This window comes from Microcaecilia unicolor, chromosome 2 (assembly GCF_901765095.1).
Source record: "Microcaecilia unicolor chromosome 2, aMicUni1.1, whole genome shotgun sequence".
Lineage (NCBI taxonomy): Eukaryota > Metazoa > Chordata > Amphibia > Gymnophiona > Siphonopidae > Microcaecilia > Microcaecilia unicolor.
The window spans coordinates 211,992,672-212,019,548 of record NC_044032.1 but is presented as its reverse complement, the minus strand read 5'-3'; the positions used below and the strand labels follow the sequence as shown (position 1 = coordinate 212,019,548).

Below are 26,877 nucleotides of genomic sequence, written 5' to 3'. Positions count from 1 at the left end.
TTAGATACGGTGACCCGAATTGAACACAATATATGAGGTGTGGTCGTACCATGGAGCAATACAAAGGCATTATAACATCCTCATTTTTGTTTTCCATTCCTTTCCTAATAATAACTAACATTCTACTTGCTTTCTTAGCTGCCGCAGCACAATGAGCAGAGGGTTCAACGTATCATTAACGATGACACCTTAATCCCTTTCCCGGTCGGTGACTCCTAATGTGAAACCTTGCATGATGTAGCTATAATTCGGGTTCCTCTTTCCCACATACAGCACTTTGCACTTGCTCACATTAAACGTCATCTGCCATTTAGATACCCAGTCTCGTAAGGTCCTCTTGTAATTGTTCACAATCCTCTTGCGATTTAATGTTAAATAACTTTGTGTCATCAGCAAACTGAATTACCTCACTAGTTACTCCCATCTCTAGATCATTTATAAATATGTTTAAAAGCAGCGATCCCAGCACAGACCCCTGGAGAACCCCACTATCTACCTTTCTCCATTGAAAATACTGACCATTTTCTGTTTTCTATCTTTTAACTAGGACACTACCTTCTATCCCATGACTCTCCAATTTCCTCTGGAGTCTTTCATGAGGTACTTTGTCAAAAGCCTTTTGAAAATTCAGATACACAATATCAACCGGCTCACCTTTATCCACGTTTGTTCACCCCTTCAAAGAAATGTAATAGATTGGTGAGGCAAGATTTCCCTTTACTAAATCCATGTTGGCTTTGTCTCATTAATCCTTGCTTTTGAATATGCTCTGTAATTTTGTTCTTTATAATAATATCTACCATTTTGTCCAGCACCAACGTCAGGCTCATTGGTCTATAATTTCCTGGATCACCTCTAGAACCTTTTTAAAAAATTGGCGTTACATTGGCCACCCTCCAATCTTCTGGTACCATGCTTGATTTTAAAGATAAAATTACATATTATTAACAATACTTCCACAAGTTTATTTTTCAATTCTATCATTGCTCTGGGATGAATACCATCTGGTCCAGGAGATCTGCAACTCTTCTATTTGTTAAATTGAGCCATTACATCCGCCAGGTTTATAGAGATGAAACCTAGTGCAAGGTGAATCAGCTACTGCAAGCTGAAGTGACTGCCATCAAAAACACAACTTTCCACGTCAAATACTTCAGATGACAGGAAATCAAGCAGCTCAAAAGGAGCTTTCATCAGCTGGGTGAGAAAAACGTTGAGATCCCATGACAGTTGGAGTTTAACAGGGAGCTTTGTTAATAACAAAACTCACAAGAAATGAATAACTAGAGGCTGTACAGAGAAAAGGTTTACCTCCTACAAGGTGAAAAGCACTAATTGCACTTGACAAACCCTTACACAGTTGTTTTTTTAACCAGACTCAAAGAGATGTAGGAGGTATTCAAGCAGTTTTTGTGTAGGGTGGATGAGTGGATTTAAGGCCTTGCCCTCACACCAGACAGTAAAGCGAATGCTACATACCTGTAGAAGGTATTCTCCGAGGACAGCAGGCTGATTGTTCTCACTGATGGGGTGACGTCCACGGCAGCCCCTCCAATCGGAAACTTCACTAGCAAAGGCCTTTGCTAGTCCTCGCGCGCCCATGCGCACCGCGCATGCGTGGCCGTCTTCCCGCCCGAACCGGCTCGTGTTCGTCAGTCCCATATGTAGCAAAACAAAGCAAGGGAAGACACAACTCCAAAGGGGAGGCGGGCGGGTTTGTGAGAACAATCAGCCTGCTGTCCTCGGAGAATACCTTCTACAGGTATGTAGCATTCGCTTTCTCCGAGGACAAGCAGGCTGCTTGTTCTCACTGATGGGGTATCCCTAGCCCCCAGGCTCACTCAAAACAACAACCATGGTCAATTGGGCCTCGCAACGGCGAGGACATAACTGAGATTGACCTAAAAAATTTACCAACTAACTGAGAGTGCAGCCTGGAACAGAACAAACAGGGCCCTCGGGGGGTGGAGTTGGATCCTAAAGCCCGAACAGGTTCTGAAGCACTGACTGCCCGAACCGACTGTCGCGTCGGGTATCCTGCTGCAGGCAGTAATGAGATGTGAATGTGTGGACAGATGACCACGTCGCAGCTTTGCAAATTTCTTCAATAGAGGCTGACTTCAAGTGGGCTACCGACGCTGCCATGGCTCTAACATTATGAGCCGTGACATGACCCTCAAGAGCCAGCCCAGCCTGGGCGTAAGTGAAGGAAATGCAATCTGCTAGCCAATTGGAAATGGTGCGTTTCCCCACAGCCACTCCCCTCCTATTGGGATCAAAAGAAACAAACAATTGGGCGGACTGTCTGTTGGACTGTGTCCGCTCCAGGTAGAAGGCCAATGCTCTCTTGCAGTCCAATGTGTGCAGCTGACGTTCAGCAGGGCAGGAATGAGGACGGGGAAAGAATGTTGGCAAGACAATTGACTGGTTCAGATGGAACTCCGACACAACCTTTGGCAAGAACTTAGGGTGAGTGCGGAGGACTACTCTGTTATGATGAAATTTGGTGTAAGGGGCCTGGGCTACCAGGGCCTGAAGCTCACTGACTCTACGAGTTGAAGTAACTGCCACCAAGAAAATGACCTTCCAGGTCAAGTACTTCAGATGGCAGGAATTCAGTGGCTCAAAAGAAGGTTTCATCAGCTGGGCGAGAACGACATTGAGATCCCATGACACTGTAGGAGGCTTGACAGGGGGCTTTGACAAAAGCAAACCTCTCATGAAGCGAACAACTAAAGGCTGTCCTGAGATCGGCTTACCTTCCACACGGTAATGGTATACACTGATTGCACTAAGGTGAACCCTTACAGAGTTGGTCTTGAGACCAGACTCAGACAGGTGCAGAAGGTATTCAAGCAGGGTCTGTGTAGGACAAGAGCGAGGATCTAGGGCCTTGCTGTCACACCAGACGGCTAACCTCCTCCACAGAAAGAAGTAACTCCTCTTAGTGGAATCTTTCCTGGAAGCAAGCAAGATGCGGGAGACACCCTCTGACAGACCCAAAGAGGCAAAGTCTACGCTCTCAACATCCAGGCCGTGAGAGCCAGGGACCGGAGGCCGGGATGCAGAAGTGCCCCTTCGTCCTGTGTGATGAGGGTAGGAAAACACTCCAATCTCCACGGTTCTTCGGAGGACAACTCCAGAAGAAGAGGGAACCAGATCTGACGCGGCCAAAAAGGAGCAATCAGAATCATGGTGCCTCGGTCTTGCTTGAGTTTCAACAAAGTCTTCCCCACCAGAGGTATGGGAGGATAAGCATACAGCAGACCCTCCCCCCAGTCCAGGAGGAAGGCATCCGATGCCAGTCTGCCGTGGGCCTGAAGCCTGGAACAGAACTGAGGGACTTTGTGGTTGGCTCGAGATGCGAAGAGATCTACCAAGGGGGTGTCCCACACCTGGAAGATCTGCCGCACTACACGGGAATTGAGCGACCACTCGTGAGGTTGCATAATCCTGCTCAACCTGTCGGCCAGACTGTTGTTTACGCCTGCCAGATATGTGGCTTGGAGCACCATGCCGTGACGGCGAGCCCAGAGCCACATGCTATCGGCTTCCTGACACAGGGGGCGAGATCCGGTGCCCCCCTGCTTGTTGACGTAATACATGGCAACCTGGTTGTCTGTCTGAATTTGGATAATTTGGTGGGACAGCCGATCTCTGAAAGCCTTCAGAGCGTTCCAGATCGTTCGTAACTCCAGAAGATAGATCTGCAGATCGCGTTCTGGAGGGACCAGCTTCCTTGGGTGTGAAGCCCATCGACATGAGCTCCCCATCCCAGGAGAGACGCATCCGTGGTCAGCACTTTTTGTGGCTGAGGAATTTGGAAGGGACGTCCCAGAGTCAGATTGGACCAAATCGTCCACCAATACAGGGATTCGAGAAAACTCGTGGACAGGTGGATCACGTCTTCTAGATCCCCAGCAGCCTGAAACCACTGGGAAGCTAGGGTCCATTGAGCAGATCGCATGTGAAGGCGGGCCATGGGAGTCACATGAACTGTGGAGGCCATGTGGCCCAGCAATCTCAACATCTGCCGAGCTGTGATCTGCTGGGACGCTCGCACCCGCGAGACGAGGGACAACAAGTTGTTGGCTCTCGTCTCTGGGAGATAGGCGCGAGCCGTCCGAGAATCCAGCAGAGCTCCTATGAATTCGAGTTTCTGCACTGGGAGAAGATGGGACTTTGGATAATTTATCACAAACCCCAGTAGCTCCAGGAGGCGAATAGTCATCTGCATGGACTGCAGGGCTCCTGCCTCGGATGTGTGCTTCACCAGCCAATCGTCGAGATATGGGAACACGTGTACCCCCAGTCTGCGAAGTGCCGCTGCTACTACAGCCAAGCACTTCATGAACACTCTGGGCGCAGAGGCAAGCCCAAAGGGTAGCACACAGTACTGGAAGTGACGTGTGCCCAGCTGAAATCGCAGATACTGTCTGTGAGCTGGCAGTATCGGGATGTGCGTATAGGCGTCCTTCAAGTCCAGAGAGCATAGCCAATCGTTTTGCTGAATCATGGGTAGAAGGGTGCCCAGGGAAAGCATCCTGAACTTTTCTTTGACCAGATATTTGTTCAGGGCCCTTAGGTCTAGGATGGGACGCATCCCCCCTGTTTTCTTTTCCATAAGGAAGTACCTGGAATAGAATCCCAGCCCTTCTTGCCCGGATGGCACGGGCTCGACCGCATTGGCGCTGAGAAGGGCGGAGAGTTCCTCTGCAAGTACCTGCTTGTGCTGGAAGCTGTAGGATTGAGCTCACGGTGGTGTATCCGTGCCGGACTATTTGGAGAACCCACTGATCGGAGGTTATGAGAGGCCACCTTTGGTGAAAAGCTTTTAACCTCCCCCCGACTGGTAGGTCGCCCGGCACTGATACTTGGATGTCGGCTATGCTCTGCTGGAGCCAGTCAAAAGCTCGTCCTTGCTTTTGCTGGGGAGCCGAGGGGCCTTGCTGAGGCGCACGCTGCTGACGAGAGCGAGCGCGCTGGGGCTTAGCCTGGGCCGCAGGCTGTCGAGAAGGAGGATTGTACCTACGCTTGCCAGAAAAGTAGGGAACAGTCTTCCTTCCCCCGAAAAATCTTCTACCTGTAGAGGTAGATGCTGAAGGCTGCCAGCGGGAGAACTTGTCGAATGCGGTGTCCCGCTGGTGGAGCTGCTCTACCACCTGTTCGACTTTCTCTCCAAAAATATTATCCGCACGGCAAGGCGAGTCCGCAATCCGCTGCTGGATTCTATTCTCCAGGTCGGAGGCACGCAGCCATGAGAGTCTGCGCATCACCACACCTTGAGCAGCGGCCCTGGACGCAACATCAAAGGTGTCATACACCCCTCTGGCCAGGAATTTTCTGCACGCCTTCAGCTGCCTGACCACCTCCTGAAAAGGCTTGGCTTGCTCAGGGGGGAGCGCATCCACCAAGCCCGCCAACTGCCGCACATTGTTCCGCATGTGTATGCTCGTGTAGAGCTAGTAGGACTGAATTTTGGCCACGAGCATAGAGGAATGGTAGGCCTTCCTCCCAAAGGAGTCTAAGGTTCTAGAGTCCTTGCCCGGGGGCGCCGAAGCATGCTCCCTAGAACTCTTAGCCTTCTTTAGGGCCAAATCCACAACTCCAGAGTCATGAGGCAACTGCGTGCGCATCAGCTCTGGGTCCCCATGGATCCGGTAGTGGGACTCCATCTTCTTGGGAATGTGGGGATTAGTTAGAGGCTTGGTCCAGTTCGCCAGCAATGTCTTTTTTAGGACATGGTGCATGGGTACAGTGGACGCTTCCTTAGGTGGAGAAGGATAGTCCAGGAGCTCAAACATTTCAGCCCTGGGCTCGTCCTCCACAACCACCGGGAAGGGGATGGCCGTAGACATCTCCCGGACAAAGGAAGCGAAAGACAGACTCTCGGGGGGAGAAAGCTGTCTCTCAGGAGATGGAGTGGGATCGGAATGAAGACCCTCAGACTCCTCGTCAGAGAAATATCTGATGTCTTCTTCCTCTTCCCACGAGGCCTCACCCTCGGTGTCAGGCACAAGTTCACGGACCTGTGTCTGCAACCGTGCCCGACTCGACTCTGTGGAGCCACGTCCACGATGGGGGCGTCGAGAGGTAGACTCCCTCGCCCGCATCGGCGAAGTTCCCTCCGCCGACGTAGTCGGGGAGCCCTCCTGGGAGGCGACGGCAGCCGGTACCGCACGCGGCACCGACGCCGGAGACCTCACCCCAGGCGATGGACCAGCCGGCGCCACACTCGACGGTACCGGTGGCGCAAGCACCGCCGGTACCGGAGGGGTAGGGCGCAACAGCTCTCCCAGAATCTCTGGGAGAACGGCCCGGAGGCTCTCGTTCAGAGCGGCTGCAGAGAAAGGCATGGAGGTCGATGCAGGCGTCGACGTCAGAACCTGTTCTGGGCGTGGAGGCTGTTCCGGGCTGTCCAGAGTGGAGCGCATCGACACCTCCTGAACAGAGGGTGAGCGGTCCTCTCGGTGCCGATGCCTACTGGGTGCCGACTCCCTCGGCGACCCAGAGCTCTCGGTGCCGACACGGGAAGGAGACCGATGACGATGCTTCTTCGACTTCTTGGAACGAAGCATGTCACCGGAGCTTCCAGGCACCGACGAGGAGGACGTAGAATCCAGCTGTCGCTTCCTCGGGGCCGAGGCCGAAGGAGGTCAGTCTCGGGGGGGCTGTACCGCAGGAGCCCTCAGGGTAGGGGGAGACCCACCCGAAGGCTCACCGCCACCAGCAGGGGAATGGACAGCCCTCACCTGCACTCCAGACGAAGCACCACCGTCCGACGACATCAGCAGACGAGGTCCCGGTACCACCGACGTCGACGCAGCTGTCCGATGTCTCAGCGCCGATGCAGAGGGCTGATGCCTCGATGCACTGGCGACCGAGGATGAAGGTCTGGACGCTGAAGACGTCGATGCACTCGATATCCCCGGTGCCGATGTCGACGAAGAGCCCGAGAACAAAACGTTCCACTGGGCCAATCTCGCTACCTGAGTCCGCTTTTGCAAAAGGGAACACAGACTACAGGCCTGCGGGCGGTGCCCAGCCCCCAAGCACTGAAGACACGACGCGTGCCTGTCAGTGAGCGAGATGACCCGGGCGCACTGTGTGCACTTCTTGAAGCCGCTGGGCGACTTTGATGTCATGGGCAGAAAAATCACGCCGGCGAGATCAAAAGTCGAAATGGCGGAAAAGGCACCACAAAAACAAGGGGAAGAAAACTTCGACCCGAGGCCTAAAAGCGGCCTACCCCGACGACGAAAGAAAACTTACCGGGGCGAAAAAGCTGGAAATATCGGGGGAAAGAGACCGAAGAGTCCCTTTCCACACACAGAATGTTTTTTTTTTTTTTTTAAACACGAAGAGAACGCGCGAGGTCGACTTTGCGGGGCACGACATGGCGAAAACATGACCGTACCGAGCGCGGACAAAAGAAGACTGACGAACACGAGCCGGTTCGGGCGGGAAGACGGCTGCGCATGCGCGGTGCGCATGGGCGCGCGAGGACTAGCAAAGGCCTTTGCTAGTGAAGTTTCCGATTGGAGGGGCTGCCGTGGACGTCACCCCATCAGTGAGAACAAGCAGCCTGCTTGTCCTCGGAGAAACCTCCTCCACTTAACTCAGTAACACCTCTTAATGGAGTCTTTCTTGGAAGCCAGCGAGATGCGGGAGACGCCCTCTGGCAAATACATAAGTACATAAGCATCGCCATACTGGGACAGACCAAGGGTCCATCGAGCCCAGCACCCTGTCACCAACAGTGGCCAAAAGAACAAGCAATTTGTCCCGCTCATCCTAGAAATACTGTATTATTCCCTCGTCCATTCAATAACATTCTATGGCTTTTTCCTCCAGGAAGCCTTCCAACCCTTTTTTGAAGTCTGCCAAGTCAACCGCCTTAACCACCTTTTCCGGCAGCGAATTCCAGAGTTTAACTACACGTCGAGTGAAGAAACATTTCCTCCAATTCGTTTTAAATTTACCACACTGCAGCTTCATCGCATGCCCCCTTGTTCAGCCAGCAGCAATCAGTGTTTTGCTGGCAATTGCCAGTACTAAAACCTGGAAATTCAATGCTGAGCCGTGTCTGGGCATGCCAGCAACACATAGCTCGTTAAGTACGATATTCAGCACTTAACTGGCTATGGGTTACTGCATAAAGATAGGACTGACTTTCATGTGGTCCTATTTATGCAGTTAACCTGGCTGATTAAATTCTCAAATCAGCACAACTGGCCAAATGCTGACTTTAACCCTCGAACGCCCCCAAAATAACTGGTTTTGAGTTTGGAGATCACTGGTGAATGGTTAGCCCAGTATAGGTGATTTAACTGGCCAGGAGCCATTTCTGGCCGGTTAAATCACGTTAAATATCGACCCCCCCCCCCCCCCCCGATTCTTTTTGTCTTTACTTTTTTTCTTGCAGAGGCCAAGGAGGGGGGGGGGGAAGGGAAGTGGGACCAATCTCACACTAACCACACCAAGCAATGGTCCTAAGACCATGGGCCAGACACCAGCGATCATTACAGAACCCTGTATTATGGACTCCAAATCTGGCCACTAGATGTTGCCCTTCGTGATGACCATGACTCCTTCACTCTGCCCCCAAGTGTTCTGAATATTGCCTTTCAGGGCCGTGCCGATGCGGTAAGCGCCGCAGGGGGGCGCTATCCTCTGTGGGGCGCCGCCGCTGCGTGCTTACCCTGCCCTCCCGCTCCCATGTAGGAACTGCCCGCCCTCTTCTCCCCCCCAAGATCCCGTTCCTTTTTTTTTTCTTTTAAATTTACCTTCCTCCGGCAGCGCAGCGTCAGTGAAGGAGGTGGTGCTCCCAGTCCCGACGTCTCTAGCCTTCCCTTGTTCGCTGCTCACTGCCCCGCCTTCTTCTGACGTCATCCTTGACGTCAGAAGAAGGCGGGGCAGTGAGCAGCGAACAAGGGAAGGCTAGAGACGTCGGGACTGGGAGCACCGCCTCCTTCACTGACACTGCGCTGCCGGAGGAAGGTAAATTTAAAAGAAAAAAAAAAGGAACGGGATCTTGGGGGGGGAGAAGAGGGCGGGCAGTTCCTTCATGGGAGCGGGAGGGCAGGGGAGAGAGGGGAATCGTTGCCTTGGAGCCAGGCAGGTGCGGGGGGTGGGGGGGCGCCGCCAACTGGTAGTCTGCAGGGGGGCGCCAGAGACCCTTGGCACGGCCCTGTTGCCTTTGCAGCTGATCCAGGGAATAGAAGGGCTCACTGCAAATTTGTTATGCATGTATGTCACAAGGATCCTGAAACATTTAAAAAAGTAAAGCAGAGGTATTCTATGTCCTGGGGAACCAGGTAGTCATAAGTTCATACAAGAAGAGACTGACTCATGCTGTACGCTCACTATGAGAAAACAGAACCATTGTGAATAAATATAATCATAAAGCATTTTAAATTTAAAATTTATTCAAAAGTTGGGGAAGAAAAGAGAGGTGCTGTTGTTGGGAGATTTCAATCTGCCGGATGTAGATTGGAAGGTTCCGTCTGCGGAATCGGAAAGAAGTAGAGAGATCGTGGATGCTTTTCAAAGTGCTTTGCTCAGACAAATGGTGTCAGAACCCACGAGGGAGGGAGCGACGCTAGATCTGGTACTCACAAATGGGGATAATGTGTCAAATGTCCGAGTGGGTGCCCACCTGGGCGGCAGTGACCATCAAACGGTTTGGTTTGATATGACGGCTGAAAAGGAGGGTGGCCACTCAAAACTCAAAGTCCTGGATTTCAAACATGCTAACTTTAGTAAAATGGGGGAATACCTGAGGAAGGAGCTGATGGGATGGGAGGAAATACAAGAAGTGGAAGGACAGTGGTCCAGGCTGAAAGAAGCTATAAATAGGGCCACGAACCTTTATGTAAGGAAAGTAAATAAAAGCAAGAGAAAAAGGAAACCGATATGGTTCTCCAAGCAAGTGGCTGAGAAAATAAAGGCTAAAGAGTTGGCGTTCCAGAAATACAAAAAAACTCAAGAAAAGGAACACGAGGAGGAATACCGGATTAAACTAAAAGAAGCCAAGAGAGATACGTCTGGCGAAAGCGCAAACGGAAGAACAAATGGCTAGAAATGTAAGGAGGGGTGGCAAAATTTTCTTCAGGTATATTAGTGAAAGGAAAATGACTAAAAAGGGAATTGTGAGACTAAAAGATACTGCGAACCGCTATGTGGATAATGATGAAGAAAAAGCAAATTTGCTAAATAGATACTTCTGTTCTGTTTTCACAGAAGAAAATCCTGGAGAAGGACCGCAATGGACTGCAAAAAGTATAAATGAGATTGAAGTGGATAGAGCACCGTTCACGGAAGAGAGTGTGTATGAACAACTTGAAAAGCTAAAGGTGGACAAAGCCATGGGACCGGATGGGATCCACCTAGGATACTGAGGGAACTCAGAGAGGTTCTGGAGGGTCCTCTTAAAGATTTGTTTAATAAATCCTTGGAGACGGGAGAGGTTCCGAGGGATTGGAGAACGGCGGATGTGGTCCCTCTTCACAAAAGTGGTGATAGGGAAGAAGCTGGAAACTACAGGCCGGTAAGCCTCACTTCGGTTATTGGAAAATTAATGGAAGCCATGCTGAAGGAAAGGATAGTGAATTTCCTGGAAGCCAATAAGTTGCAAGATCCGAGACAACATGGTTTTACCAAAGGGAAATCGTGCCAAACGAACCTCATTGAATTCTTTGATTGGGTGACAGGAGAATTGAATCAGGGACGAGCTATGGACGTAATCTACTTAGATTTCAGCAAAGCTTTTGATACGGTTCCCCACAGGAGGCTCTTAAATAAACTGGATGGGCTGAAGATAGGACCCGAAGTGGTAAACTGGATTAGGAACTGGTTGACGGACAGACACCAGAGGGTGGTGGTGAATGGAATTCGCTCGGAGGAGCGAAAGGTGAGTAGTGGAGTGCCTCAAGGATCGGTGCTGGGGCCGATTCTGTTCAATATATTTGTGAGTGACATTGCCGAAGAGTTAGAAGGTAAAGTTTGCCTATTTGCGGATGATACTAAGATCTGTAACAGAGTGGACACCCCGGAGGGAGTGGAAAACATGAAAAAGGACCTACGGAAGCTAGAAGAATGGTCTAAGGTTTGGCAATTAAAATTCAATGCGAAGAAATGCAAAGTGATGCACTTAGGGAGTAGAAACCAACGGGAGACGTATGTGTTAGGCGGGGAGAGTCTGATAGGTACGGATGGGGAGAGGGATCTTGGGGTGATAGTATCTGAGGATTTGAAGGCGACGAAACAGTGTGACAAGGCGGTGGCCCTAGCTAGAAGGTTGTTAGGCTGTATACAGAGAGGTGTGACCAGCAGAAGAAAGGGGGTGTTGATGCCCCTGTATAAGTCGTTGGTGAGGCCCCACCTGGAGTATTGTGTTCAGTTCTGGAGGCCGTATCTTGTTAAGGATGTAAAAAGAATTGAAGCGGTGGAAAGAAAAGCTACGAGAATGGTATGGGATTTGCGTTACAAGACGTATGAGAAGAGGCTTGCGGACCTGAACATGTGTACTCTGGAGGAAAGGAGAAACAGGGGTGATATGATACAGACGTTCAAATATTTGAAAGGTATTAATCTGCAAACGAACCTTTTCCGGAGATGCGAAGGCAGTAGAACGAGAGGACATGAAATGAGATTGAAGGGGGGCAGACTCAAGAAAAATGTCAGGAAGTATTTTTTCACGGAGAGAGTAGTGGATGCTTGGAATGCCCTCCCGCGGGAGGTGGTGGAAACGAAAACGGTAACGAATTCAAACATGCGTGGGATAAACATAAAGGAATCCTGCTGAGAAGGAATGGATCCTAAGGAGCTTAGACGAGATTGGGTGGCAAAGCCGGTGGCGGGAGACGGAGATGGTGCTGGGCAGACTTATACGGTCTGTGCCAGAGCTGATGGTGGGAGGCGGGACTGGTGGTTTGGAGGTGGGGATAGTGCTGGGCAGACTTATACGGTCTGTGCCCGGAAAAGGACAGGTACAAATCAAGGTAAGGTATACACAAAAAGTAGCACATGTGAGTTTATCTTGTTGGGCAGACTGGATGGACCGTGCAGGTCTTTTTCTGCCGTCATCTACTATGTTACTATGATAACAGCATAGTCTAAAACTGTAAATTTTGGGGGATATTTTTATTCATAAATTAGAATGCCCTATATTAAAATGGCATCAGATTAAAAAAAACTAGTTCAAATTTCAAAATGGTTCTGAGCACATGAATGAACCAGCTATGTGATGGCTATTTTACGTTAAAGTAAATTTTCAGCTACAATCTACCTGGGTAGGTTGTGACTGGAAATTCTCTTAAGACAAACTAGCTAACACTTACCCAGACAAACTTAGACAAACCTCTGCACTCAGGCTCAATGATGGAAATTAGCCAGCTAGCACTGAAAGTCAACCCCTTGCCAGGTAACCTTTTCAACTCAACCCCATCCTTGGGACTGAACATATTTTGAGCACTAAAAATAACGGAACTAGTTGGCTCTCTTTAGCTGCTCAGCCCAACTAGATGTTCAAATGTCTAGTCTAAACAACTAACTGAGCATTAGCTAGCTAACCCATGTTAAAAATCTACTCCGTAGTACCAAATTTGACTATAACCATGTAATGCACAATGAAGTACCCTACTGATAAATCAAGTTCTTAGTATTCTAGCAATATATGGCATTAATTTGTAAGATTCTATGTTGTGATAGCATACGTACGTTTAACAGATGGCAATTGTTGAGGACGTATGTCTCCCACTAGCTCCCTTAACTTTTTCTTCAGTTCTCGACTAGAATTTTTGTAGAAGAACAGATCTTTTTCCAGCTGCTGCACCTTAGCTTCATATGTTTTGATGCTTTCTGCAACACCATCACCATCATGTTCTAAAAACAATAAGCCACAGTCAGCTCCTGTCAAAAACCTCACTTTCCATATAGAGACATGGGGCAATATGGCCAACCAATTAGTCCTCTAATCCAGTATTTCTCAACCTTTTAAAACCCAAGGCATAACTAGATTAACAAAAATGTTGTGTGGCACATCAACTTCTGAGCAGGCAATGTAGACACAGAGGTGATTTATATAATCAAAAGAGGAGATAAGGAAACAATGAAAGCCCCACCAATTTCTCTTTCAAACAAGAGAGGGGCAGCGACACACATGAACCGGTCACAATGAAGTACTGTTCCAGTAACTTTTGAAATGAACTGATGTGGAGAACTGGTTCAGTGGTGAGAGCAGTGGGCCAAGAAAGGCGAAAGCCAGAGCTCAAACCCTGCTTCTCTTACTGATTCTCCTAGTGCTATTGTCTCAGGTATAAGCTTAGATTTCAAGCCACTTGGGGCAGGGAAATACTTCTAGTACCAGAATGTAACCCATCTTGAACCCAGGTTTGGAAAAACAATAAATTAAATTTATTGTTCAAATCCAAATGTGCCTATGCTATAACCAGAATTATGAGTGTGTGGTTTTATTTATATAAAAATAAATGTATGTTTCTTAGTTTAAAGCCCAGAGGATGTCTCTGAGGGCTAGATGCACTAAACTTAACGAGCCATTAACGAGCAAGTAGTAAATCCTGACATGCACTAAAGGCCATTTTCCGATCACAGTAGCAGCTAACGAAAACAGAATGCAAATGATCCAAAGGAGCTGCACTATCGTTGCAAGGCTATTATAATGAGATGCACTAACGTTTACCGATTCCCATTACCGTGGAAAACCTAATGTGAGGTCTGCATCTCTCGTTAGGCTGGGGCTGCTGTGACCCATGGAGATCAGTGGGAAAGCGCCTGTAAAAAAAAAAAAAAAAAAAAAAAAAAGAACAAGCTGCGTGTCCCAAGTGCTCGTCAGGGACGTCCTTCTAAAATGCCTAACATGGACGTCCTTCAAGGACGTCCCTGACGTGCACTTGGCTTTTTTTTCCCCCTTCCGACGAGGTCGCCACCGCCGCTGCTCCCCCCTGCATTGAAATGACAGCTTCCCGCAGCCCCGGCCTCCCCGCCCTCCTCCGCACCCCCCTGCGGTCATCACCGCTGCCGCTCCCCCTCCACCCGCCCCCCTCCGTCTGCCACTGGGCCCTCACAGCACCTCTCACCTCTGTGTGAAGGCGCTGCAGTAGGCAACAGTTTTTCGTCTCCCTTCGGATTTCCCTCCTTTCCTCCCTGGCCCGCCCTTGTCTGATGTAAGTAACTCACGTCAGACGAGGGCGGGTCAGGGAGGAAAGGAAGTCCGAAGGGAAGCGATCATCTGTTGCTTGCTGCAGCGCTTTCACACGGAGGTGAGAGGTGCTGTGAGGGCCCGGCCCGGTGGCAGACGGAGGGGGGCAGGTGGAGGAGGGGAGCGGCGGCGGCGACCTCAGGGGGGATGGCGGGGCCACGGGGGTTCGGAGGATGGCGGGGAGGCCGGGGCTGCAGGAAGCTGTCATTTCAATGCGGGGGGGGGGGGGGGGGGGGGGGAGGGGTGAAGGACATCCATAGGCACAGCTTGTCTTTTATATATAGTGAAGGACGTCCATAAAGGACGTCCTTGGCATGCGCAGAGCAGCCAGCATAACGCTTGGCTGCTCTGCGCATGCTCGACCGGCCGAATGTTTAATGATGGAATAGAGAATGCAAGTGAGCTACAATGAGCAGCTCATTTGCATTCCTATTCCTTGATGCATGCCCGTTCCTTACCAAATCGATTCGCTAAGGGAATCGGTAAGGGAAGGGCTTTAACCATTTTTTAGTGCATCTTGGCCTGAATTAGAATCAACAGGGGTGGCTGGACAAGGCTTTCAGGTAAGTAAAACATCCTAGAAAGTGGAAAAAATGGCTTCTGGAAAACTATGTATACCAATGCCCATAGTATGGGACAAAGTTTGGGATCATGAAGCTGTAAATAGTCAGTTGCAGAAAAGCAGAACACAGAGAACCATGACTGGGATATAGTTATACCAGGTTACAATCTACTTTGGAAATTCAGGGATGAAAGAAAAGGAATGGCAATGTAACATGATATGAGTTTAATTGTCAGAATGAAATATGTAGCAGAATTATTGACCGTGCTGGATCAGATACAAATATATACTAATATAAAAATACAGCTTTAAAAGCTTATAGAGACAGAAGCAGATCAGCTAGCCTGGATTTCATCTCCCCCTTCCTCCCCCTAAACAAAAGGCTATTCAAAAACAAATATAGGGACTGCTTCAAAGAGTTTTAAACTTCCTCTGATCAAAAGCCTGCCTGCCTGAGGGTGAATATCTTCCACTACAAAAGGATCAGAAACAACTGCAGACAGAAAAGCTGGAAAGGTGTGAAACTCCACACATCACAAAGACTGCAGTAACAAAAGACACTGATCACCTATAGAAATACAGCTGGCTACCTCAGACAAATCTTATCAGATGTGCATCTGCCACAGAGGTCCAAGCAGGAAGCCTTTTGCTTCACTAGACCATTTGTCAGCAGAAGTCCAGAAAGGAAGTCTTATGATGTCATAAAACATGAGACCAGGTACCATGATTCTTTGCAACTACCCAGGGTCCAGTGCAAACCAGGAAGCAAATGATCCAGGACATGCGATCATGTTTCCCTGCAGACTAACATTATAAAAAGGCAGGAGCTGTTCCACACAAACACAGACTCTTCTCTCCTGCTGCACTTTTCTTCCATCACTGACTGCAGAATGCCTGGGCTCCTCTTACCTCATGCTGCTCATCAATCAGCTGGACCACAACATGCTTTGTAACAAAAGGACTTGTAAGTTAACTATAATTCATATTTAAACCTGTTACCTTGTTTTTAAAGCACAAATTCTCTGTTCTAAGATTCTTAAGACTACTTCTCATTTATAACTATTACATCTGCTTTTGTTGTTATTTGTTAAATTGTACAGCGCTGCGTAACCCTAGTAGCGCTCTAGAAATGTTAAGTAGTAGTAGTAGTAGTATTTGCATAGCACAGATGGAGCTTCTCTCCACGTGGTTTTTGTCTCTGCACAGAAGCTGGACGGATTTGGGAGCTCTCAGATAAGACTATTTTCTGATTACACCTACCTTACAGTTGTGGCTCTGGACAACTCTCTCCCCCCCAATCCTAGTCTGTCACTGTATTTCTATTATACCAGGAACCCCCCCCCCCCCCTATTTTTATCTGCTCAGCTAAACTTGTGCTCTCATAATCTGTGTTTCCTAACTAACTGCTTAGTGGCTATTTCTAATTGATATCTGTATTCTATGTAACAGATTTTAAAACTGCTTATTGGCTATTTGTATTTGATAGTTGATAATCTGAGAACCGGATTTAACAAGTGCTTTAAAATCGGTAGTAGTTTCTCTTGTGTTTTTTTTCTTCTGCTTCCATAGTGTGTGGAGCCCCCCGCCATCTGCTTTTGTTGTAAGATATTTGCATAGCACAGGTGGAGCTTCTCTCCACTTGGTTTTTGTCTCTGCACAGAAGCTGGACGGATATGGAAGCTCTCAGATAAGACTATTTTCTGATTACCCCTACCTTACAGTTGTGGCTCTGGGCATTTCAATGCTGTTCTAGAGATAGGTTACAGCAAACACATTCCATAGGTCTTAAGCTATAAATAGGGCCACAAATCTTTATTTAAGAAAAGTAAATAAAAGCAAGAGAAAAAGGAAACCGATATGGTTCTCCAAGCAAGTGGCTGAGAAAATAAAGGCTAAAGAGTTGGCGTTCCAGAAATACAAAAAAACTCAAGAAAAGGAACACGAGGAGGAATACTGGATGAAACTGAAAGAAGCCAAGAGAGAGATACGTCTGGCGAAAGCGCAAACGGAAGAACAAATGGCTAGAAATGTAAGGAGGGGTGGCAAAAGTTTCTTCAGGTATATTAGTGAAAGGAGAATGACTAAAAAGGGAATTATGAGACTAAAAGATACTGTGAACCGCTATGTGGATAATGATGAAGAAAAAGCAAATTTGCTAAATAGATACTTCTGTTTTCACAGAAGAAAATCCTGGAGAAGGACCGCGATGGACTGGAAAAAGTACAAATGAGATTGAAGTGGATAGAGCACCGTTCACGGTTATTGGAAAAGTAATGGAAGCGATGCTGAAGGAAAGGATAGTGAATTTCCTGGAAGCCAATAAGTTGCAAGATCCGAGACAACATGGTTTTACCAAAGGGAAATCGTGCCAAACGAATCTCATTGAATTCTTTGATTGGGTGACAGGAGAATTGAATCAGGGACGAGCTATGGACGTAATCTACTTAGATTTCAGCAAAGCTTTTGACACGGTTCCCCACAGGAGGCTCTTAAATAAACTGGATGGGCTGAAGATAGGACCCGAAGTGGTGAACTGGATTAGGAACTGGTTGACGGACAGACGCCAGAGGGTGGTGGTGAATGGAATTCGCTCGGAGGAGGGAAAGGTGAGTAGTGGAGTGCCTCAAGGATCGGTGCTGGGGCCGATTCTGTTCAATATATTTGTGAGTGACATTGCCGAAGAGTTAGAAGGTAAAGTTTGCCTATTTGCGGATGATACTAAGATCTGTAACAGAGTGGACACCCCGGAGGGAGTGGAAAACATGAAAAAGGACCTATGGAAGCTAGAAGAATGGTCTAAGGTTTGGCAATTAAAATTCAATGCGAAGAAATGCAAAGTGATGCACTTAGGGAGTAGAAATCCACGGGAGACGTATGTGTTAGGCGGGGAGAGTCTGATAGGTACGGATGGGGAGAGGCATCTTGGGGTGATAATATCTGAGGATTTGAAGGCAACGAAACACTGTGACAAGGCGGTGGTCGTAGCTAGAAGGTTGTTAGGCTGTATAAAGAGAGGTGTGACCAGCAGAAGAAAGGGGGTGTTGATGCCCCTGTAAAAGTCGTTGGTGAGGCCCCACCTGGAGTATTCTGTTCAGTTTTGGAGGCCATATCTTGTTAAGAATGTAAAAAGAATTGAAGAGGTGCAAAGAAAAGCTATGAGAATGGTATGGGATTTGCGTTACAAGACACATGAGGAGAGACTTGCGGACCTGAACATGTATACTCTGGAGGAAAGGAGAAACGGGCGATATGATACAGACGTTCAAATATTTGAAAGGTATTAATCTGCAAACGAACCTTTTCCGGAGATGCGAAGGCAGTAGAACGAGAGGACATGAAATGAGATTGAAGGGGGGCAGACTCAAGAAAAATGTCAGGAAGTATTTTTTCACGGAGAGAGTAGTGGATGCTTGGAATGTCCTCCCGCGGGAGATGGTGGAAACGAAAACGGTAACGGAATTCAATCATGCGTGGGATAAACATAAAGGAATCCTGTTCAGAAGGAATGGATCCTAAGGAGCTTAGCCGAGATTGGGTGGCAGAGCCGGTGGCGGGAGGCGGAGATGGTGCTGGGCAGACTTATACGGTCTGTACCAGAGCCGGTGGTGGGAGGCGGGACTGGTGGTTGGGAGTTGGGGATAGTGCTGGGCAGACTTATACGGTCTGTGCCCGGAAAAGGACAGGTACAAATCAAGGTAAGGTATACACAAAAAGTAGCACATGTGAGTTTATCTTGTTGGGGAGACTGGATGGACCGTGCAGGTCTTTTTCTGCCGTCATCTACTATGTTACTATGTTACATTACCTGTACTGCAAATAAACCCCTTTTCTGCAGCTAAATATATGGTCTTTGTGTCCTGAGTACATGCTTTTAAATCTTGCAGTACAGGCTAGTGCATTTCAACAGAGATAACATTTAATTCCTTTGTATTCTTGCAATTGTAAGTCTTATTACCTTAATAGGTAATTGGTGGAGAAATAACCAAAATATATCTTAAAACTTATAAATACAGCAAATGCTCTGAGCAATTTCCCCAAGTTAAATATTTCTTGTAACAGCAATATATATTAAAAAAACAATATTAAAGCAACAGTACTGTAGGGCTTACAATATAAGGAGGTGGCACTGTGGATCAATTTTCAAGAGAGAATAGAACATTTATTTATACTGGTGTGAAATACAGAAAACAACAGATTTAATTGAAGATGGTCACAAAATTGATTTCAAAGGGGAGGTGCAACAGCTGTGTGATTTCACTTAGCCAGATGCTGATTGGGTCATCCCAGCTACAATATCATCTAGAAGTACGGAGATCCTGGATGCTCTACAAGGAGAACTGTTCTAGAAACTGGTAATGGAACCCACACAGGCAATGGCAATACTAGATTTTGTGCCTATGAATGGGAAAAAGTGTTTCTGATGTCATAGAGGGGGATCCTCAGGATCCAATGATCACTGGATGGTGAGGTCCAGCACTGGAGTACACATGGAGATGATCCATTCAAAGGCCTGGATCCTAGACTTGAAAATTGCGGTCGATATACAGTATAGTTTAAGCAAGCAGGAGAAGCTCTTGGCAGGCTTGACGCCAATATTTAATAGCACTTAATCAGGCAGTGCCGCTGAATATTGTCTCTAACCACCTAGGTGGAATCCAAGCAGTGCTGGGGTGGTCTGAGGGCAGAGTCAGGAAGCAGCTGGTGTAATGGCCATTCAAGAATGGGAAAATTAGGTTCTTACCTTGATAATTTTCTTTCCTTTAGTCACAGCAGATAAATCCATTAACTGATGGGTTGTATCTGCCTATCAGCACGTGGCGATAGAGAACACTGAAAGCACCTGTTGTTCTAGGGCGCCCAACCCCCTCTGCCTTCAGTATATGAAATTTCCAAAGCAGAGTGAATAAAAAAGGCAATATAACATAAACTTTCCTCATAGAGAACAAACGCCCCAGAACCGGGGCAATAACCAAACAAAGGAGGGACGTTATCAACCTCCCGCAATAAAAACAGCATGTAGAAACTCTGATAGCTTGTCTTCAAGTACTCCTGATGAAGCACAATGTCTGGGAGACAAGATGGCCGACTGGGCGGACGCACTGTAAGGAGCTCCGCTGTGAACCGGTCCGAGGATCAATTCCCCAGCGCTCCTGCTGCAGTGCGATCCCCCCAGGAGAACCCGAGTCACAGGTTGGCTTGACGCAGTGACCACTGCTGTCCGGGGGCCAAGTTTGCCGACTCCGTGAGCCGCGTTGTGGACGGGTCCACGAACTGACTCCATCGCTCCCAGAGCAGTGCGAGGGCCCAGGTTGCGAGACGGTCTCTCGCACTGTCAGCCGCCCAGGCGCCGAGTTTGAGAGCTCACCCACAGCCATCGCGCTCCCCGGCAGGAACTGCCCGGGACCGTATTGGCTGAGAGCTCCGGGTGACCCAGGTGGAGTCAGAGGGAGCTCACCTGCGGCCTGTAGTGCGAGCCCGACCTCGAGGCGCAAACCCGATCCGAGTGACGCGGTGGACAGCCTCACCTCTTGGATAAGTGCTCGTACACCTGCGTGGTCCCGGCCCAGCGGTCCAAGAGACCCACCACACCACCACGGCAATCCCAGGCCCAGCAGCCCGATGTCCACACTGCCCTTCCTGCGGCGCAGCCTACCTGCACCGCAGTGATCGAGTCCTCGAGACTAAGGCAATTAAGGTAAAGCACAATGGATCTGTAACGGGGCAGTCTTCCACAAACGCCTTGGCTGCTCTGTTGCTTTGAAAGCAGCCCAGCTCTGTTGCTCTGAAAGCAGCCCAGCTGCTCCAGCTCTGTTGCTCTGAAAGCAGCCCAGCTGCTCCAGCTCTGTTGCTCTGAAAGCAGCCCAGCCGCTCCAGCTTGCCCCAGTCCACCCGAGCCAGCTTCTCCCTGCTTGCTTGCTCCAGTCCGCCGATCCACCTTCCCCCTTGCTTGTTCCAGCCCATCTGCTTCAGCGTGTTCCAGTCCGCCTGATCCCAGCTTGTTCCAGTCCGCCTAATCCCAGCTTGTTCCAGTCCGCCGATCCAGCTTCCCCCCTGCTTGTTCCAGTTCATCTGCTCCAGCCTGCTTGTTCCAGTCCAATTGCTCTAGCGTGTTCCAGTCCGCCTGATCTGAGCTCGTTCCAGTCTGCCCGATCCCAGCTGTTCCAGTCCGCCTGATCCCAGCTTATTCAGTCCGCCGATCCAGCTTCCCCCCTGCTTGTTCCAGTTCATCTGCTCCAGCCTGCTTGTTCCAGTCCAACTGCTCCAGCGTGTTCCAGTCCGCCTGATCCGAGCTCGTTCCAGTCTGCCTGATCCCAGCTTGTTCCAGTCCGCCTGATCCCAGCTTCCCCCTTGCTTGTTCCAGTCCATCTGCTCCAGCCTGCTTGTTCCAGTCCAATTGCTCTAGTGTGTTCCAATCCGCCTGATCCGAGCTCATTCCAGTCTGCCTGATCCCAGCTTGTTCCAGTTCGCCGATCCAGTTTCCCCTTGCTTGTTCCAGTCCATCTGCTCCAGTGTTCCAGTCCGCCTGTTCCAGCTTCTCCCTGCTTGCTCCAGTCCATCTGCTCCAGCCTGCTTGCTCCAGTACATCTGCTCCAGCCTGCTTGCTCAACCAACCTGCCTGCTTGTCTGCCTCTAAACCGCTCGCCGGCCCATCAACAACCGCCTGCCTCCCAGCCTGCATAACTACCTACCTCTGTCATTACATCTGACCCCGTAATCACCCAGTCACTACATATGGCCCCCATACGCATTTTCTTCCTTGCCCTATCCCTCCCCAACCTTTTCCCCCTCCCACCGCCGCATACCGCACAAACTCACTGCCCATCCATGTCCCCTCCCGTCCTGCTCACTACTCCAATACCCTACCCACCCCCATCTCCCACCTCACTATCCCTACTGTCCTCCTCCTCCTCCTTCCTAGCTCTCAACCTTCAACACCTCCTTCCTGCCATGAACCCCTCCCCATTCCTCCTAAGCGCACCCCGTCTTCGCCGCCTTCGTTGCCCTACTTCCCCCACCCTCCTCCGCACTGTCTTGCTCCTTCTCCTGCTATCCGCGGGAGACATCAATCCCAACCCAGGTCCCCCACACCTGTCCTCGTCCTCGCTTCATCCATGCAAACGTTTCCGCGATATCTCCAATCTCATCTCTATTCCCCTCCTCCCTCCCCTTCTCGTGTGCCCTGTGGAATGCATGCTCAGTCACCAACAAAGTTTCCTTCACCCACGATCTCTTCATCTCCCATTCCCTTCAACTGCTCACCCTAACTGAAACCTGGCTCACCCCTGACGACTCTGCCTCAGTCGCGGCCCTATGCCACGGTGGTTATCTTTTCTCCCATTCTCCCCGCCCAGCTGGCCGCGGTGACGGCGTCGGGCTACTACTTTCGCCCTCCTGCAGTTTTCAACCTCTCCTTCTACCACAGTCTCACTGTTTCTCCTCCTTTGAAGCTCACTCCATCCGTCTATTCTACCCGCTGCCACTCAGAGTTGCAGTCATTTACCGCCCCCCCCTAATAAGTCCCTCCCTCCCTTCCTTACCAACTTTGATGCCTGGCTCTCCGTTTTTCTTGAGCCCTCATCCCCATCCCTCATTCTTGGCGATTTTAACATACACACTGATAACCCTTCCGACTCATACGCTTCTCAATTCCTCACTCTAACCTCCTCCTTCAACCTCCAACTGAGATCCACCACCCCTACTCACCAATCTGGCCACTGTCTTGACCTCGTCCTCTCTTCTACCTGCTCACCCTCCAATTTCTGCACCTCAGCTCTTCCTCTCTCTGACCATCACCTGATCACTTCACACTTCATCACCCTCCCCCTCAGTCCCGTCCAATACTAACCACTACTTCTAGGAATCTCCAGGCGGTCGACCCTCCCACCTTATCCTCTAGTATCTCTGATCTCCTCCCTTCCATCATATCCTCCGAGACTGTCGATAAGGCTGTCTCCACATACAATGCCACCCTCTCCTCTGCTCTCGACGCCCTTGCACCGTCTATCTCCCGTCCCATAAGGCGTACTAATCCCCAGCCCTGGCTGACCCCTTGCACCTGATACCTTCGCTCCTGCACCCATTCGGCTGAACGCCTCTGGAGGAAATCTCGCACCCACACCGATTTCATTCATTATAAATTCATGTTATCCTCCTTCCAGTCCTCCCTATTCCTCGCCAAACAGGACTATTACACCCAATTGACTAACTCCCGTCGTCTCTTTGCCACCCTGAACTCCCTCCTCAAAGTCCCCTCCGCTCCCACATACCCCTCACTCCTCAATCACTGGCGGACTATTTTCGCGACAAGGTGCTGAAAATCAACCTCGAATTCACCAACAAACCATCTTCTCCTCCTCCTCACCCTATAACACACTCCCTCAACCAACCAACCCAGGCCTCCTTCTCCTCTTTTCCCGATATCACCGAAGAGGAAACCGCCTATCTTCTCTCCTCTTCGAAATGCACCACCTGTTCCTCTGACCCCATCCCCACCAACTTACTTAACACCATCACTCCTACTGTCACCCCCCCCATCTGTCACATCCTCAACCTCTCTCTCTCCACTGCAACTGTCCCTGACACCTTCAAGCATGCTGTAGTCACACCACTCCTCAAAAAACCATCACTTGACCCTACCTGTCCTCCAACTACCGCCCCATTTCCCCTCCTACCCTTCCTCTCCAAGATACTTGAACGCGTTGTTCACAGCCGTTGCCTTGATTTTCTCTCCTCTCACGCCATCCTCGATCCACTTCAATCCGGCTTTCACCCCCTACACTCGATGGAAACGGCACTATCTAAAGTTTGCAATGACCTGTTCCTTGCCAAATCCAAAGGTCACTACTCCATCCTTATCCTCCTCGACCTATCCGCCGCTTTTGACACTGTCAATCATAACTTACTTCTCGCCACTCTGTCCTCACTTGGGTTCCAGGGTTCTGTCCTCTCCTGGTTCTCCTCTTATCTCTCCCACCGTAACTTCAGAGTACATTCTCAGGGTTCTTCCTCCACCCCCATTCTGCTCTCTGTGGGAGTTCCCCAGGGATCTGTCCTTGGACCCCTTCTTTTCTCAATCTACACCTCCTCCCTGGGTTCCCTAATCTCCTCCCATGGGTTCCAATATCATCTTTATGCTGATGATACCCAGCTTTATCTCTCCACACCAGACATCACCGCAGAAACCCAGGCTAATGTATCGGCCTGCTTAGCCGACACTGCGACCTGGATGTCCAACCGCCACTTGAAACTGAACATGGCCAAGACCGAGCTTATTGTCTTACCTCCCAAACCCACTTCTCCTTTCCCTCCACTCTCTATCTCTGTTGATAACACCCCCATTGTCCCCGTCTCATCTGCCCGCAACCTCGGGGTCATCTTTGACTCCTCCCTCTCCTTCTCCGCCCATATCCAGCAGATAGCCAAGACCTATCGCTTCTTCCTCTACAACATCAGCAAAATTTGCCCCTTCTTATCTGAGCACACCACCCGAACTCTCATCCATTCTCTCATTACCTCTCGCCTGGACTACTGCAACCTACTCCTCACTGGCCTCCCACTTTGCCATCTATCCCCCCTTCAGTCCGTTCAAAACTCTGCTGCACGTCTTATCTTCCGCCAGAACCGGTACACTCATATCACCCCTCTCCTCAAGTCACTTCACTGGCTTCCGGTCAGCTACCGCATACAGTTTAAGCTTCTCCTTTTAACCTACAAATGTACTCGATCTACAGCCCCTCCCTACCTCTCTATCCTCATCTCGCCTTACATTCCTACCTGTAACCTCCGTTCTCAAGACAAATCCCTCCTGTCGGTACCCTTCTCCACCACCGCCAACTCCAGGCTCCGCCCTTTCTGCCTCGCCTCACCCAATGCCTGGAATAAACTCCCTGAGCCCATACGCCAGGCCCCCTCCCTGCCCATCTTCAAAGCCTTGCTAAAAGCCCACCTCTTCAATGTCGCCTTTGGCACCTAACCATCATACCTCTATTCAGGAAATCTGGACTGCCCTTACTTGACATTTCGCCCATTAGATTGTAAGCTCCTTGGAGCAGGGACTGTCCTTTTTTGTTAATCTGTACAGCGCTGCGTAACCCCAGTAGCGCTCTAGAAATGTTAAGTAGTAGTAGTAGTAGTTGTATGCAACATCTGTACAAAAACTAAAGTCAGTCAGGGAGAGATCATGGATTCATCTGCTGTGACTAAAGGAAAGAAAATTATCAAGGTAAGGACCTAATTTTCCCCTCGTCATCAACAGTAGATGAATCTATTAACTAATGGGATGTACCAAAGCACTCCCTAAGTAGAGTGGGAAAAGGCAACTCCGCGAGCAAGCACTTGCGCTCCAAAATGCGCACCCTGTCGCACTGCCACATCAAGCCTGTAATGCCACACAAAAGAGAGCTGAGAAGCCCAGGTAGCTGCACGACAGATCTCCTGAAGAGAAAAAACACCCTTTTCAGCCCACAAAGAGGACATTGCCCTCGTAGAGTGCGCTTTAAACGCTTCAGGTGGTGACTGCCCTGAAAGCAGATAAGCCGAAAAAATGAATTCCTTAAGCCATTGGGCTATAGTGGCATTAGACGCTGGAAACCCCCGTCGGGGACCTGCCAACAGAACAAATAAATGATCAGAATTCCAAAACTCATTTGACATCTGCAGATACTACCACAGAGCCCTGCGGACATCCAAAAGGTGCAATTGCCCAAAGGAGTCCGGAAACTCCTCCTTAGAGAAGGAAGGAAGAAAGATGGGCTGGTTGAGGTGAAAAGCTGAAACCACCTTAGGCAGAAAAGAAGGCACCGTACGAACAGTTACCCCAGATTCAGAGAACTGCAGAAAAGGATCCCGACAAGAAAGAGCCTGAAGCTTAGACACTCTTCTAGCCGACGTCATTGCCACTAAAAAAACTGTCTTGAGAGTCACATCCTTCTCAGAAGCCCATTTAAGAGGCTCAAACGGAGATCGCTGGAGCGCCTTCAACATGAGCCCCAGGTTCCAAGCCGGACAAGGCGACCGCAAAGGAGGACTGAGACGAAGCACCCCTCTGAGAAAACGGAGAATATCCGGATGAGCAGCAAGGGACAATCCGGAGACTTCCCCCCAGAAGCAGGCCAATGCTGCCACTTGAACTCGAAGGGAATTGTAGGCCAGGCCCTTTTGTAGCCCGTCCTGCAAAAAGTCCAGCAAGAGCGAGACTGTCGCCAGAGTCGGCGAGATCGACTTTGGCGTACACCACGCCTCCAAAGTGCACCATATCCGAGCATAAGTCGCAGAGGTAGACTGCGTGCGAGCCTGCAAGAGCATGGCAATAACCTTATTAGAATAGCCCTTGTCCCTCAATTGCACTCTCTCAAGAGCCAGGCCATACGGCTAAAAAGCGGCAAGGATCTTCCATAGTCACCGGACCCTGAACTAACATGTTCGGAACCCGAGGCAAAGGAAGAGGCGCATCCACCAGCATCCGCCGGAGATCCGTGTACCACGGACGCCTTGGCCAATCCAGGGCGATGAGAATCACCAATCCTCGGTGCAGACGAATCTGAAGTAGAACTCGCCCTATCAAGGGCCAAGAAGGGAACACATACAGGAGGCCTGAGGGCCAAGGTTGAGCCAGAGCATCCAACCCCGCCGAGCGAGGATCTCTCCTTCTGCTGAAAAAGCGAGGGACTTTGGCGTTTACGCTTGACACCATGAGATCCAAGCCTGGAGTCCCCCATTTGGCACAAATCTGAAGAAAAACTTTGTCTGCCAGTTCCCATTCTGCCGGGTCGATTTGATGTCTGCTGAGGAAATCGGCTTGCACGTTGCTCTGACCGGCTATGTGAGCCGTGGACAGCAGCTCTGGGTGGCGCTCGGCCCAGTCGCAGATCTGAGATGCCTCCACAGACAGGGCTCTGCACTGAGTGCCGCCCTGGCGATTGATGTAGGCCACTGCTGTCGTGTTGTCCGACAGAACTCGGACAGGAAGACCCTTCAGCGTCCTGTGGAAGGCCAGAAGAGCCTGAAATATCGCTCTCAGTTCCAAGCGATTGATGGACCATCCCGCTTCTGCGGTGGACCACAGACCCTGAGCATAGCGTCCCCGGCAATGAGC

The 26,877-nt window shown here is 49.7% G+C and overlaps 1 protein-coding gene across 1 annotated transcript in view; it reads right to left on the bottom strand.

The window, feature by feature from the left end:
• Positions 1 to 26,877, bottom strand: part of KIF27 (kinesin family member 27) — a 199,491-nt gene that overhangs the window by 11,419 nt on the left and 161,195 nt on the right. Inside the window, exon 18 of the mRNA XM_030193692.1 lies at positions 12,721 to 12,885. Coding sequence (XP_030049552.1) covers positions 12,721 to 12,885 — 165 coding nt within the window. The remainder of the gene's footprint in view (positions 1 to 12,720; positions 12,886 to 26,877) is intronic.